Source organism: Salmo salar, chromosome 01 (genome assembly GCF_965601325.2).
Source record: "Salmo salar chromosome 01, fSalSal1, whole genome shotgun sequence".
NCBI lineage: Eukaryota > Metazoa > Chordata > Actinopteri > Salmoniformes > Salmonidae > Salmo > Salmo salar.
The window spans coordinates 15,948,999-15,965,270 of NC_138291.1; the positions used below are offsets into that span (position 1 = coordinate 15,948,999).

General features: G+C 40.6%; 1 protein-coding gene across 3 annotated transcripts in view; it reads left to right on the plus strand.

Moving 5' to 3' along the window:
• The window catches only part of LOC106566164 (putative E3 ubiquitin-protein ligase RNF144A-A), a 69,791-nt gene that overhangs the window by 21,567 nt on the left and 31,952 nt on the right, over positions 1-16,272 (plus strand). For all 3 annotated transcript variants that reach the window (XM_014134191.3, XM_014134135.3, XM_014134063.3), the window contains exons 2-3: positions 6,799-6,949; positions 14,492-14,596. In XM_014134191.3, coding sequence (XP_013989666.1) covers positions 6,815-6,949; positions 14,492-14,596 — 240 coding nt within the window. In that variant the 5' untranslated portion in view covers positions 6,799-6,814. The remainder of the gene's footprint in view (positions 1-6,798; positions 6,950-14,491; positions 14,597-16,272) is intronic.

Here is a 16,272-nt window from a genome sequence, read left to right on the forward strand (position 1 = left end):
TTTGACAGCGCTTTTGTCTCTTTGAGAAAGGTAAACCCTGTCCACCATCACAGCCCCTGCATTTTGCACTAACACACGAGGACGACTCGTGGTTTGGCCGCTTTACAAAAGGGAACCTGTGTTTTGGAGTGTGGAACACAGAGTGTAGGGATGGGCATTTTACATTTATTTACTATTCAAATAATGACATTTTGTCAGATAAAATGAATTGGTTGATAGTCAATAGCAATCAGAATGATGTAAATACACATGGTAGAGGTTAACAGCGGACATTCTGCTTTTTCTCTGGTAGCAACGGCAAAAGAAGTCCGATTTCTGCCATGAGAGGACTGATTCTGTTAGAAAAAAAGATATTCTGGTGACCTTTTGCATTGATATGTGTCAGGTATTGTGGAACTCTGTTAGATGAGCATCTGTAATTGCTATTTAAAGTGGGGGAAAATAGCATACCGATGTCAAGGCAGCCTAGAGGGCTAAATGTGCAGCAGTAGCTTAACTCAACGTTATAAAAACTACATTAGAAAGTTGTTTTTTATTAAATTAAGAATTTCAAATGTCACAAGGATCATTTAATTGAAAGTATTTTTCATTGTTTAAAATCGGCCTAAAAAAATGGACCACTAATGTCTGTTGGGCTATCTGAATATTCGTTTAACCTTGTCCATCCCTAGTAGAGTGCATCTGCTCCGAGAGGAGCCTACGTAGACTATAAATACATCTTACCTAATCCAGTTTGATATGACATTATGTAATTACAGAGAGAGCTGCTAGACCCAGGTTCAAATGAGAGCTGTTCTTGACCAGTCTCTGTCTCCATCGCAGCCGAGGAGGCGTTGAATATTGATATTAACGAGTGATGGCAGTGCTTATCACAGCAATTTAATGCAGGGCTCGGCTATGGTGTCATTTGAGCGGTAGGGTGCAGTGACAGACGGAGAGAGGGAAGGGAGGCTTGTCTAGGCCTTTATGATGACGAGTGGGAATGGGAATTGCCAGGGACCTCTATGATATTGTCAAGATACTTACAGTGCTTTTGGAAAGTATTCAGACCCCTTCCCCTTTTCCACATTTTGTTACGTTACAGCCTTATTCTAAAATGGATTGATAAGGACTTGTTTTTATTTAATCTACACACAATACCCCATAATGACAAAGCGAAATGTTTACAAATGTGTTAAAAATAAACCGATACCTTATTTACATAAGTATTCAGACCCTTTGCTATGATTCTTGAAATTGCGCTTCGGTGCATCCTGTTTCCATTCATCATCCTTGATGTTTCTACAACTTGGAGTCCACCTGTGGTAAATTGATTGGACATGATTTGGAAAGGCACACCTGTCTAAATAAGGTCCCACAGTTGACAGTCCATGTCAGAGCAAAAAACCATACCATGAGGTCGAAGGAATTGACCCTAGCACTGTGCGACAGGATTGTGATGAGGCACAGATCTGGGGGAAGGGTACCAAATGTCTGCAGCATTGAAGGTCCCCAAGAACACAGTGGCCTACATTCTTAAATGAAAGAAGTTTGGAACCACCGAGACTCTTCCTGGAGTTGGCCGCCTGGCCAAACTGAGCAATCGGGGGAGAAGGGCCTTCGTCAGTGTGGTGACCAAGAACCCAATGGTCACTCTGACAGAGCTCCAGAGTTCAAGAACCTTACAGAAGGACAACCATCTCTGCAGCATGTCACCAATTACAACTTCATGGTAGTGGCCAGATGAAGGCCACTCCTCAGTAAAAGGCACATGACAGCCCACTTGGCGTTTACCAAAAGGCACTTAAAGGACTCTCAGACCATGAGAAACAAGATTCTCTGGTCTGATGAAACCAAGATTGAACTCTTTGGCCTGAATTCCAAGCGTCTCGTCTGGAGGAAACCTGGCACCATCCCTACGGTGAAGCATTGTGGTGGCAGCGTTGTGCTGTGGGGATGTTTTTCAGCAGCAGGGACTTGGAGACTAGTCAGGACAGTTGAACGTAGCACAGATCCTTGATGAAAACCTGCTCAGGACCTCAGACTGAAGCGAAGGTTCACCTTCCAACAGGACCCTAAGCACACAGCCAAGACAACACAGGAGTGGCTTTGGGACAAGTCTCTGAATTCCCTTGAGTGGCCCGGACTTGAACCCCATTGAACATCTCTGGAGAGATCTGAAAATAGCTGTGCAGGAACGCTCCCTATCCATCCTGACAGAGCTTAAGAGAATCTGCAAAGAAGAATGGGAGAAACTCCCCAAATACAGGTGTGCCAGGCTTGAATCGTCATACCCAATTAGACTTGAGGCTTTAATCGCTGCCAAAGGTTCTTCAACATGGGTCTGAGTACTTATGTAAATGTGATATTTCTGTTAATGATTTTTGGTATAAATTAGCAAAAATGTATATACCTGTAATTTGCTTTGTCATTGTCAGATATTGTGTATACATTGAGGATGTTTTTTTGAAATCCTTTTTAGGAAAAGCCTAACAAAGTGAAGGGGGTCTGAATACTTTCCGAATGCATTGTAGGTGCCGATACGATGTTATGCGTTTCGATACTGTGATTTGTATTGCGATTCGACGTTCCAGACATAGTGCTCATTATATGTGTGCTGCAGAGGGACAAGAGAAAATGAGTTTTGATCAGTCATCGAAATAAAAGTGCTGAAAACAAATTGGCTGAAAAAGGTTATGAATGAAAAAACAGGAGTTTTTGTGCAGGTACAGCCAACTAGCGCAAAAAATATTGTCATAACTATACGACTATATCATGCAAAATAATATCCTGACATGTAATTGTATCGATTTCCCCCATCACTTATGATTAGGTCTAGGCCTATATAAGTGTTGTACAATACCTTCAGAAAGTATTAAATACAGAAATGGCTAATTTACAATAGTATTCACACCCTTTTGTCCATGTAGAATTACCTTTTGGCAGCTGCAAGTCTTTATGGGTTAGTCTCTAAGAAATCTGCACACCTGTATTGTACAATATTTGTACATTATTCAAGCTCTGTCAAGTTGGTTGTTGATCAATGCTAGACATTTTCAAGTCTTGCATTAGATTTTCAAGCTGATTTTAAGTCAATACTGTAACAAGGCCACTCAGGAACATCCAATGTTATCTTGGGAAGCAACTCATGTATATTTGGCCTTCTGTTTTAGGTTATTGTCCTGCTGAAAGGTGAATTTGTCTCAGTGTCTGCTTAGCTCTATTCCACTTATTTTTATCCCCCCCCAAAAAAGTCCCTAGTCCTTGCCGATGACCAGTATGCCCATAACATGATGCAGCCACCACCACCATGCTTGAAAAGTGGTTCTCAGTGACGTGTTGTGTTGGATTTGCCCCAAGCATAACGCTTTCTACTCAAGACATAAAGTTCATTTCTTTGCCAAATATTTGCTTTTTTTTTTTTACTTCAGTGCCTTATTGCAAACAGGATGCATGTTTTGGAATTCTGTTAAGGCTTCCTTTTCACATTTAGGTTAATATTGTGGAGTAACTACATTGTGTTTGCTCATTCCTCAGTTTTCTCTTATCACAGCCATTAAACTCTTAACTGTTTTGAAGTCACCATTGGCTTCATGGTGAAATCCCTGAGCGGTGTCCTTTCTCTCCGTCAACGGAGTTAGGAAGGATCTTTGTAGTGACTGGGTGTATTGATACAACATCCAAAGTGTAATTCATAAATTCACCATGCTCAAGGGAATATTCAATGTTTTATTAAGAATGTTTACCCATCTACCAATAGGTGCCCTTCTTTGTGAGGCATTGGAAAACCTCCCTGGTCTTTGTGATTGAATCATTGTTTGAAATTCACTGCTCGACTGAGGGACCTTACAAATATCTGTATGTGTGGGGTACATACAAGGTAATCATTCAAAAATCATGTTAAACACTATTGCACACAGTGAGTCTATGCAACTTATTATGTGATTTGTTCAGCAAATTTTTACTTGGGCTTGCCATAAAGGGGTTGAATACTTCTTGACTCAAGACATTTCAGCTTTTCATTTTTAATTAGTAAAATGTTCTAAACTTAATTCCACTTTGACATTATGAGGGAGTGTGTAGGCCAGTGACACAAAATATCAATGTAATCTTTTTTTATATTCTGGCTGTAACAAAACAAAATGTGGAAAAAGTAAAGGTGTGAATACTTTCTGAATGCGCTATATATTTCTGCGTATCATAGTCCGGGTCATGGACTATACATGTGAAGATGACCCATTTCCTCTGATGGAAGATGAATTATGTAGACAGTAGAGATACTGTAGTATACAGGATATGTCCATTTATAGTTACTTGGCTAGCTCCTCAAAGTACCACTGCCCCACTTTCTATACAGCCCTACTCTCTACTGTACACTTTCACTATCTAGGTTGCGCACGTAATGTGTTATGGAATAGTTCAACGTTGTACATTCGTAGACGGATGTATACATTCTGTGCAGTTATAGCAATATAATGCTAGAACTGCTCTCAAATCCCCCAGGATCCCCCCCCCCACCACACACACACACACACACACACACACACACACACACACACACACAGTGTTTTTTCTGACAGAATTGACATATTTGTGTTATTATTGACAGGCTCTAACCCTGTATGTTGTCGGGAGCTTTAGACTGCAACTCCGGAAGACCAGACTCTGGCACTTCCACTTATTTGTTAGTTAATCTATAAGATAAGAATGCAAACTTCCTTGTCTGTAGCCGTGGTTAACCACGTTGACTTACAGCCTCCTGCATATTGATTACTGCCGTAATGTGTCGTGCCAGACATGCAGTAGGTCTATTTTTAAAAGCAGGGAGCCGAGATCATGTATTTGGTCTGTGTCACTGAGTGATAATGGACCTCCTGGTAAATAATGCAGCGATGGGAGAGCTCCCTTTTGAATTGCACCACCTTTTGTCATGAAAACTCTACTCTCCTCTCCTCCGGCTCGCCTTAGAGAATCTCTCATTTGTCTTTGTTGATTCTTATTTACCCCAGCCTAACCAATACATAGAGGAAGCTTTATAGTACTGTGAATGAGTACACGGTCTGTATTATGGCAGTCTATCCACCTTGTACTACTGTTGGAGAAAAATCACATCTTCAACGAGGCTCTCGCTGTAAAGACAGCCGTATAATGCACATACCATTTCAACAATCATATGGCGATCTATAGTGCTAATGTGATTCCACTTGCTGCTGTGATGGCTGGCCCTGGCAGGTTTTCACTCGGCAGCCAGTGAGTCGAGTCTTGGCACGTTTGGTTGGTGTAGAGTAGATGGGCTTTTAGCACTCTTGGCTAGCCTCCCACTGTTTGGCCTGATGAAAGCAGGCCCAGTGTACTACACTAATGGATAGGAGGCTCTCCTCTCGCTCCCTCTCCCCCCTCTCGCTCGTTCTGCCTCTCTTGCGTCCCCTCAACCTGCCTGCCTCCACTGAAGAGCTGAAGGGAAGACCAGAGTCCACAAATCAAGGGGAATCACTTAATAGTCAGGAGGTGCCCATTTCAGTTGCTTTGTCACTAGATTAATAATTTACCACATCTGATTCCCAGGACTCTTCTCCCTGTCTGTTGTCTGGTTGACACAGGGTGGTTTTGGTGACTCCCAATGCAGCACGTTGACCTTGACACAACCAGACAAACAACACTGTTCCTATAAACGACTCACACTGGCCAATGTGTTGTCAGCTTGGCAGCCTTACCACAGGTCAGGACATGTTCTCTCCCTGCAGCATGTGTAGACAGCATTGGGCCAATGTTGACTCATTCTCAGTCCCTACAGCAGCCCCTCCTTTTCTATTTTGTTAGGGGGTAGATCAGCTTTAATATGGCAGATTGTGGGTTCTATCAATGTAATTGTCTGCATCATTTCCAATCCCCCATATGTTTTTATTATTTTCCTTGTTTATTATTTTCCTCTAACCCTACCACCCCTCTAATTGACGTAAACTAATGGACAACAACGCTTAGGCTTCTACTTCCAGTTTATACATACTATATACATTTTACAGACACAGTACATTTTACATTAGTTATCCAGCCACTCATCCTTTCTGCCTCCTTCCACTTTTTGGTCTCTGAGAGGGAAGCTATTGTGTTAGTGCTCACTGCTCAGACAAGTGAAAGCTATGTATCTGCCCAGCCCCTCCTTCTCTCCCCAGTTGCCTAGCAGCGATGGGAGAGTTTGACAGTGTTGACATTGCCTGCACGGGGGCAATTCCTGTAAACACTCAGAGACATTAAGTGACTGCTGTCTCTTCCTCTCTGTTCTCAGCCAGGGTGGACGAAGGGCAGTCAAAATCAGAATTGAGAAGGCCCAAAATAAACCCTTTTCTCAGAAATTGAAGAGAGGAGATGATGGCGAAGGGAAAGTGTTCTTTTAATACGACTGCTTTTTTCTCGGGGCAAAAAGCAACAAGACGCTCGCTGCAGGAGTAGCTGTTTAGAGATGTATTTATTTTGTCTGAGAGCATCCAGAAGGGAAGTGATTGTTACTGACAAGGTGTGTTTAGGCAACGAGCTGGTGTCACACTGCCTTTCTGACCAATGCAGAATGACACAGCAAATAACTGCATGTCTTGGACATGGAGACAGATCATGTAGATGCTCATTACTGAGCTATCTTCATTCACACATTGTGAATCTCATATCAGTTTTCCTTTGTTGTCTGTGAAATGACAAACATTAGCCATTCTGCGTCGTAAACCTATCATTTAAAAACACCAGTTGCAGAGCTGGAAGAGCATCAAATTCTCAGATTCATCTCAGGAAATGTTTTTAACCAGGGCTCCTCTCTCTTGCTCTCAGCTCTGTGCCAGGCAAGATGACCACAGCCAGGTATCGGCCCACCTGGGACCTGGCCCTGGACCCGCTGGTCTCCTGCAAACTGTGCCTTGGAGAGTTTCCCCTGGAGCAGATGACCACCATCACTCAGTGTCAATGTGTCTTCTGTACACTGGTGAGTGCACTTAAATTGTCTGTTCCCCATCTTGTCAATATGTCCCCTGTGTGCACCATAGTGTGTGTGTGTGTGTGTTGTTTTACACCGTCCTTGTCAATATGTCCTCTGTGAAAGAGCCGTATCCGTGTTGCACATGTTAACCTCTCTGCGGGACACACTCGCCAACAGCCAGTGAAATAGCAGGGCACCAAATTCAATACAACAAAAATCTCATAATTCAAATTTCTCAAACATACAACTATTATATCCCATTTTAAAGATACACTTCTCGTTAATCCAACCACACTGTCCGATTTTCAAAAAGGCTTTACGGCGAAAGCATAACATTAGATTATGTTAGGACAGCGCCTAGACAAGAAACCACACAGCCATTTTCCAAGCAAGGAGAGGCGTCACAAAAACCAGAAATACAGCTAAAATTAATCACTAACCTTTGATCTTCATCAGATGGCACTCATAGGACTTCATGTTACACAATACATGTATGTTTTGCTCGATAAAGTTCATATTTATATCCAAAAACCCAATTTTTTTTACATTGGCGTGTAATGTTCAGTAATGTTTTGCCTCCCAGAACTTCCGGTGAATGAGCACATCAATTTACAGAAATACTCATCATAAACGTTGATAAAATATACAACTGTTATTCAAAGAATTATAGATACACTTCTCCTTAATGCAAACGCTGTGTCAGATTTCAAAAAAGCTTTACGGCGAAAGCAAACTTTGCAATAATCTGAGTACAGCGCTCAGATATCAAAAGAAGCCATACAGATACCCGCCATTTTGGAGTCAACAGAAGTCACAAATAACATTATAAATATTCACTTACCTTTGATCTTCATCGGAATGCACTCCCAGGAATCCCAGTTCCAGAATAAATGTTTGTTTTGTTCGATAAAGTTCAAGTTCATCTTTATGTCCAAATACCATTTTGTTTGCGCGTTCAGTGGAGTAATCCAAATGCACTGTGCTTGCGCCGTAAGTTCAGACAAAGTCAAAAGTTATATTACAGTTTGTAGAAACATGTCAAACGATGTATAGAATCAATCTTTAGGATGTTTTTATCATAAATCTACCATAATATTCCAACCGGACAATTCCTGTCTTCAGAAATGAAAAGGAACACGCCTAACTTTCACGGGAGTGCGCGAGATTGAGCTCATGTCATTTTCCCAGTCATCTGACTCCATATGCTCTTATTCTCTCCCCATTCACAGTAGAAGCATGAAACAACATTCTAAAGACTGTTGACATCTAGTGGAAGCCTTAGGAAGTGCAAAATGACCCCACAGACACTGTGTATTAGATAGTCAATCACTTGAAAAACTACAAACCTCAGATTTCCACACCTCCTGGTTGGATTTTTTTCTCAGGTTTTTGCCTGCCATATGAGTTCTGTTTATACTCAGACATCATTCAAACAGTTTTAGAAACTGCAGAGTGTTTTCTATCCAAATCTACTAATAATATGCATATCCTACCTTCTGGGCCTGAGTAGCAGGCAGTTTACTATGGGCATGCTTTTCATCCGGACGTCAAAATACTGCCCCCTACCCCGATGAAGTTAACATCCTGAAGAATAGTGTTTGTTCACCCACCGACGTTATGTCTAAGAAGTCATGTGCTTTCCACCTCAATATGTGGATAGTGAAGTACTAGCAGTGAATACTATGCAGTTCTTTCTTCCATACAGATCCAGTGTTTGTTCTGTGCATTCAAAGGCAGTGGTAATGTAACAATATAACTGTCAACTAAGTGAAAGGAATTCTTACATGGCTGGAGGTTGTGAGAACATGCATCGCATACCTAGATCTAGGAGTGAGCAACTCCTATACGCGTCAGTCCATGGTGATTCCTCTACCTGGGTCAAACACTGAAACCTCAATGAGACCTCAACTCCCTTCTTGATCTTGCAATTTTGTTTGTAATGGATCTACAGAAATACAATACTGGTCGTAACTTAACTATATGTATCCTACAGTCATTATGGACTGCTGTCCAGTTGCTTGAATTCACAGAGGAGAGGCACATTGACTTTTTGACCTCTCCTCAAGCTGGGACCACGGCCACGACTTTCCCAGCATGTGAAAGCCTGAAGATGCTTAAAAATTCAGCATCATCCAACCCTGTTATCCCCTTCTTTCATTTTAATCCCGCCATTTGACTCGCCCCTCAGTATTTTTGGAGAGTGAGAGAAAGTCAAAACATGCCAAACGACTTGTTTGCCGAACCATAAGAAATTAGGCATAAAAAGTAAATAACTGTGACAAATATCTCAATTAGGACTTAAGGTGTCTTCCAGTCAGTGGGCCTACATCAAATGTATTGGGTTTTGTCTATAATTGACATATTGAATATAAACTCAGTAGCAAGAGACTGAATGTACTGTAATATACTTTTGAACAGTGGGAACAATAACTGTCTGACTGTCTTAGGGATGCACGATATATCGGTGAACATATCGATGTCTAGTTTAACGGCGATGTTAAAAACCGATGTCAAAGCTACCGTGCATACCTACAGTTGAAGTCGGAAGTTTACATACACTTTGGTTGGAGTCATTAAAACTTGTTTTTCAACCACTCCACAAATTTCTTTTTAACAAACTATAGTTTTGGTAAGTCGGTTAGGACATCTACTTTGTGCATGACAAGTCATTTAAAAAAAAAATTTACAGACAGATTATTTCACTTATAATTCACTGTCACAATTCCAGTGGGTCAGAAGTTTACATACACCTAAGTTGACTGCCTTTAACCTGTTATGGCTAGGGGGCAGTATCTTCACGGCTGGATAAAAAACGTACCCGATTTAATCTGGTTACTACTCCTGCCCAGTAACTAGAATATGCATATAATTATTGGCTTTGGATAGAAAACACTCCAAAGTTTCTAAAACTGTTTGAATGGTGTCTGTGAGTATAACAGAACTCAAATGGCAGGTCAAAACCTGAGAGATTCCTTTATAGGAAGTGGCCTGTCTGACCATTTCTTGAACTTCTTTGCCATCTCTATCTTTTACAAAGGATCTCTGCTCTAACGTGACACTTCCTACGTCTTCCATGGGCGCTCAGAGCCCGGGAAAAACCTGAATGTCGTCATCCCAGCCCCAGGCTGAAACACATTGTCGTGATTTTTCCTCTGTTTGCCGAAAAGGAGATTCCCGGTCGGAATATTATCGCTTTTTTACGAGATAAATTGCATAAAAATTGATTTTAAACAGCGGTTGACATGCTTCGAAGTACGGTAATGGGATATTTAGAATTTTTTTGTCACGAATTGCGCCATGCGCGCGACGCTGATTTACCATTTCGGATAGTTTCTGGAACGCACGAACAAAACGCCGCTATTTGGATATAACGATGGATTATTTGGGACCAAACCAACATTTGTTATTGAAGTAGCAGTCCTGGGAGTGCATTCTGACGAAGACAACAAAGGTAATAACATTTTTGTTATAGTAAATCTGATTTTGGTGAAGGCTAAACTTGCCGGGTGTCTAAATAGCTAGCCCGTGATGGCTGGGCTATGTACTTAGAATATTGCAAAATGTGCTTTCACCAAAAAGCTATTTTAAAATCGGACATATCGAGTGCATAGAGGAGTTCTGTATCTATAATTCTTAAAATAATTGTTATGCTTTTTGTGAACGTTTATCGTGAGTAATTTAGTAAATTGTTAGTAAATTCCCCGGAAGTTTGCGGGGGGTATGCTAGTTCTGAACGTCACATGCTAATGTAAAAAGCTGTTTTTTTAATATAAATATGAACTTGATTGAACAAAACATGCATGTATTGTATAACATAATGTCCTAGGTGTGTCATCTGATGAAGATCATCAAAGGTTAGTGCTGCATTTAGCTGTCTTCTGGGTTTTTGTGACATTATATGCTAGCTTGAAAAATGGGTGTCTGATTATTTCTGGCTGGGTACTCTGCTGACATAATCTAATGTTTTGCTTTCGCTGTAAAGCCTTTTTGAAATCGGACAGTGTGGTTAGATAAAGGAGAGTCTTGTCTTTAAAATGCTGTGAAATAGTCATATGTTTGAAAAATGGAAGTTTTTGTATTTTTGAGGAATTTGTAATTCGCGCCACGCCTATCATTGGATATTGGAGCAGGTGTTCCGCTAGCGGAACGTCTAGATGTAAGAGGTTAAACAGCTTGGAAAATTTGACCAAAAAATGGACAAAATTTGAGTCAATTGGAGGTGTACCTGTGGATGTATTTCAAGGCCTACCGTCAAACTCAGTGCCTCTTTGCTTGACATCATGGGGAAATCAAAAGAAATCAGCCAAGACCTCAGAAAAAATTTGTAGACCTCCACAAGTCTGGTTCATCCTTGGGAGCACTTTCCAAACGCCTGAAGGTACCAGGTTCATTTGTACAAACAATAGTACGCAAGGATAAACACCATGGAAACACGCAGCCGTCATACCGCTCTGGAAGGAGACGCATTCTGTCTCCTAGCGATGAACATACTTTGGTGCGAAAAGTGCAAATCAATCCCAGAACAACAGCAGGATTCACAAGGACCTTGTGAAGATGCTGGAGGAAACAGGTACAAAAGTATCTATATCCAAAGTAAAACGAGTCCTAAATCGACAACCTGAAAGGCCGCTCAGCAAGGAAGAAGCCACTGCTCCAAAACCACCATTAAAAAAAAAGCCAGACTACAGTTTGCAACTGCACATGGGGACAAAGATCATACTTTTTGGAGAAATGTTCTCTGGTCTGATGGAACAAAAATAGAACTGTTTGGCCATAATGGCCATCATTATGTTTGGAGGAAAAAGGGGGACGCTTGCAAGCCGAAGAACACCATCCCAGCCGTGAAGCATGGGGGTGGCTGCATCATGTTGTGGGGGTGCTTTGCTGCAGGAGGGACTGGTGCACTTCACAAAATAGATGGCATCATGAGGGAGGAAAATTATGTGGATATATATTTAAGCAACATCTCAAGACATCAGTCAGGAAGTTAAAGCTTGGTCACAAATGTGTCTTCCAAATGGACAATGACCCCAAGCATACTTCCAAAGTTGTGGCAAAATGGCTTAAGGACAACAAAGTCAAGGTATTGGAGCGGCCATCACAAAGCCCTGACCTCAATCCTATAGAACGTCTGTGGGCAGAACTGAAAAAGCGTGTGTGAGCAAGGAGGCCTACAAACCTGACTCAGTTACACCAGCTCTGTTAGGAGGAATGGGCCAAAATTCACCCAATTTATTGTGGGAAGCTTGTGGAAGGCTACCCAAAACGTTTGACACAATTTAAAGGCTATGCTACCAAATACTAATTGAGTGTATGTAAACTTCTGACGCACTGGGAATGTGATTTGAAGAAATAAAAGCTGAAATAATTCTCTCTATTCTAACATTTCACATTCTTAAAATAAAGTGGTGATCCTAACTGACCTAAGACAGGGGATTTTTACTAGGATTAAATGTCAGGAATTGTGAAAAACTGAGTTGAAATGTATTTGGCTAAGGTGTATGTAAACTTCCGACTTCAACTGTATAAAACATAGGTATATGACAGAATAACGCCACCTAAAATTGTGTGCAACACATCATTCCTAACCTAGCCCACACATTTTCTGCTGTGTGGATCGAGCAGTCAATAAGTCAAGTAGTCATTTGAAAGCTTAAGAACATTTCAGCGAGACATCTCAAAGGTGAAATCCATTAAAGCCAAGATAATGAAATTCTTTGCCCTTGACAATCTTCCGTTCTCTGTCTTGGGTGATGTTGGCTTTCACCGACTGGTCGAGCACCGGTACACACTACCAAGTGCGCTATTTTTCAGATGTTTCCCTGCCAGAGTTACACAGTAATAGCGTCACTGCTATTAGCTTCACAACATGCATACTACGGAACGCCGTTTGAGTCTTTGCGTGTCACAAAAGATACAGTCGCATTGTCAATGCTGTACAAAAAAGTCTGCAAACACCGGCCACGAACTATGTGTTTACAATGCTGCTTTGGTAGTAAATCATAATTTGTTCGACCGAAACCTCTGGGGTAACTAGCTTTAGCTTGGTGCCTATCCTAGCACCAATACAACCAGCCTGAAAACAATGACCAATAGAAACTGCAGTCATTTTCATGTTTTTCTTAGCACTGATTTAGGAATCCTTGTGAGTAAGTATTAGCTAGGTTGCCACTTGTTGTTCGCCGATTGAAATTGAACATCAGTTCATGAAAATAAATAGCTAGCCAGCTACTTAACCCTGTTGCCCAAAGCAAATGTTATAAGCAGCCAGCTAGCTTCATCTGGCTAGTGAGGCTCGACTGGACCGGGTTATGTGTTGTGAAGTTAACCACAATAAGGGTTAGGCACAATAGTGGAATTTGCAGTTTACCTTCAAAATAAAACTATGCCATTGACAGTGATGCAAATGAATACAAATAGTCAAATTATGCATACTTTTATTTTGAAGGCTAACCGCAAAGTCCACTATTGGGTCCGACCACCATTAATCAAATAAGAACTGTTTTATAATTTAGGGTTATTTTAGATGACACCTAGCTATATAGTTAGCTAGCTAACTATAGCTACTGAAACAGATTGTCGTTATTTGACGTAACTTTTTTTGACACGCAAAGACCCAAACTGCGTTCAATAGAAATCCTGGTTGAGAATGAAACGACTGAACAAATGAACAACAAAACAGCACAGCAAGTAAGTGAAAGAAATAGGTTTTGATTGTTTTACTGGTAATGGGACATGCATAAATGCCAACAAAATAACTTTTTGGTGTGCATGTACTTTATTTGATATTCTGGATTCGAACCAGGGACTATAGTGATGCCTCTTGCACTGAGATGCAGTGCCTTAGACTGGGTGTGTGTGTGTGTGTGTGTGTGTTAACTATTTAACTGTACTAGAATGCTTAAAAGGCCGCAATACATGTTAGATATCGGTTATCGGTATCGTTTTATTTTGGAAAGGAAAATAATGGATATCAGTATGGGCCAAAAGATGTATGCATGTATGCATGTATGCATGTATGCATCTATGTATTACAAGTCGGTCGTCGGTGGAGCTCATTCAGAGCTATGAAAGAGCAGTGGCTTTTAGTTTGGTAATGAACTCTTGTTTACTGCAGTTGCTAATAGGGAATTGACTGGATTTGTAGCACTGTGCAATATTACATCTTGTAGCTGTGAAGAGCCTTAGTTTAGAAGTCCCTCACTATCTCATTAATTGAAAGTACTTTCATTGGGATTTTGTGGTTAGCATGCTTCTATTCAGCTAACCAGACACTGTCAAGAAACCAGTAATGGATGGCAGAATGAATAGTTAATGCCAAAAGCAGAGAACTTCTACTATGGGGTTCAAAGAGGGAGAGGCACATTGGTTGTCGCACAATACAGTATGCCAGGGATGGGTAACTCCAGTCCTCTGGGGTCCTGATTGGTGTCGCACTTTTGCCCCGAGGACTGGAGTTGCCCATCTCTGCAGTATCCCTGCACATTTTCTGATTGACTGCATGGCAAAAGAGTGAGGTCAATTTCATACTCTTTGTTTTTATTTCAGTGCCTGAAGCAGTACGTGGAACTCCTGATCAAAGAGGGGCTCGAAACTGCTATTAGCTGTCCAGACTCTGCCTGTCCAAAACGAGGACACTTACTGGAAAACGAGGTATTATTTACAGAAATGTTTTTTAATTGTATAATTTGTTTAAGGGACATATGCAATTCAGGTATTGAAGGGGCCAGAGCCAAATGTATTGTACCATCATCTTTCAGATTGTACTTTTCAGTGTACAGTTGCTTACTTTTAAGAATATGATATTACATCTACACACACACCAGAATTAATGTGAGTGAATTCATGATCACAAAGTTGTGGTAAGCTGATAATGCCATTTGATTTTACTGAACTTGTTGCTTGCGGTTTTCAGCAAAACAGAATGAATGCAGAATTGACAGAAGTATCTTAAGTAAAATGTGTTCATATCGAGAAGACAAAAGGTAGGTGACACGGACATAACAGAACTCAGTCGTGATGGATGATGGGGAAACTAGACGGAATGGCAGTCTGTTTGTGCTATCATTCCAACTCTGTATCACTCATTGTTATGACAGTGAACAATAAAGTTGGCAAGAACAAACTGATCTGGGACCTGGCTATGGTGACACTACAAAGTAGGGAAACTGACTATTTCATAGTGAGACAAAATGCATTGCATGCATACGATCAGATCATCAAGGAAGTCCAAAACACAAATTCCTATTATTAACAGTGTTAAATAACACTATGTGAAACACTATGTGAAACCGATTAATTATTTATTTTTATTTTTTATTTTTTTATTTTTATTTTTTTTGTGAACAAATGTTATAAGGACAAAATGAAAAGAGATTGGTAGAAATGTGAAAATAATTTTGGGAAATCTGTTGCAGCTCAAGTCTAATACAAAACCCACAATACAATGTTCTCTCTCTCCCTCTCTGGGCTAGGTAGCTAGCTAGCTAGAAACATAGCAACATACAATAATACCAAAGTGATCTGGAGTGCAGGTAATTGTTTTAAAAGCTTTATGAATTGTGATTGTCTGTGACAAGAGTTATATAGAGTGCAATCGGAAAGTATTCAGATCCCTTGACTTTTGCCACATTTTGTTACGTTACAGCCTTATTCTAAAATGTATTAAATTCGTTTTTTTCCCCTCAATCTATACACAATACCCCATAATGACCAAACCAATGTTTTTTTTTTGTTGACATTTTTCAAATGTACAGTACCAGTTAAAAGTTTGGACACACTTACTCATTAAACATTTTTTTTTAAACTATTTTCAAGATTGTAGAATAATAGTGAAGACATCAAAACTATGAAATAACACATATGGAATCATGTACTAACCAAAAAAGTGTTAAAACAAATCAAAACATGTTTAATATTTGAGATTCTTCAAAGTAGCTACCCTTTGCCTTGATGACAGCTTTGCACACTCTTGGCATTCTCTCAACCAGCTTCACCTGGAATTATTTTCCAACAGTCTTGAAGGAGTTCCCACACATGCAGAGCACTTGTTGGCTGCTTTTCATTCACTCTGCGGTCCAACTCATCCCAAACCATCTCTATTGGGTTGTGGTCGGGTGATTGTGGAGGCCAGGTCAACTGATGCAGAACTCCATTACTTTCCTTCTTGGTCAAATAGCCCATACACAGCCTGGAGGTGTTGGTTCATTGTCCTGTTGAAAAACTAATTTGAGTCCCACAAAGCGCAAACCAGATGGAATGGCGTATCGCTGCAGAATTCTGTGGTAGCCATGCTGGTTAGGTGTGCCTTGAATTGTAAATAAATCACT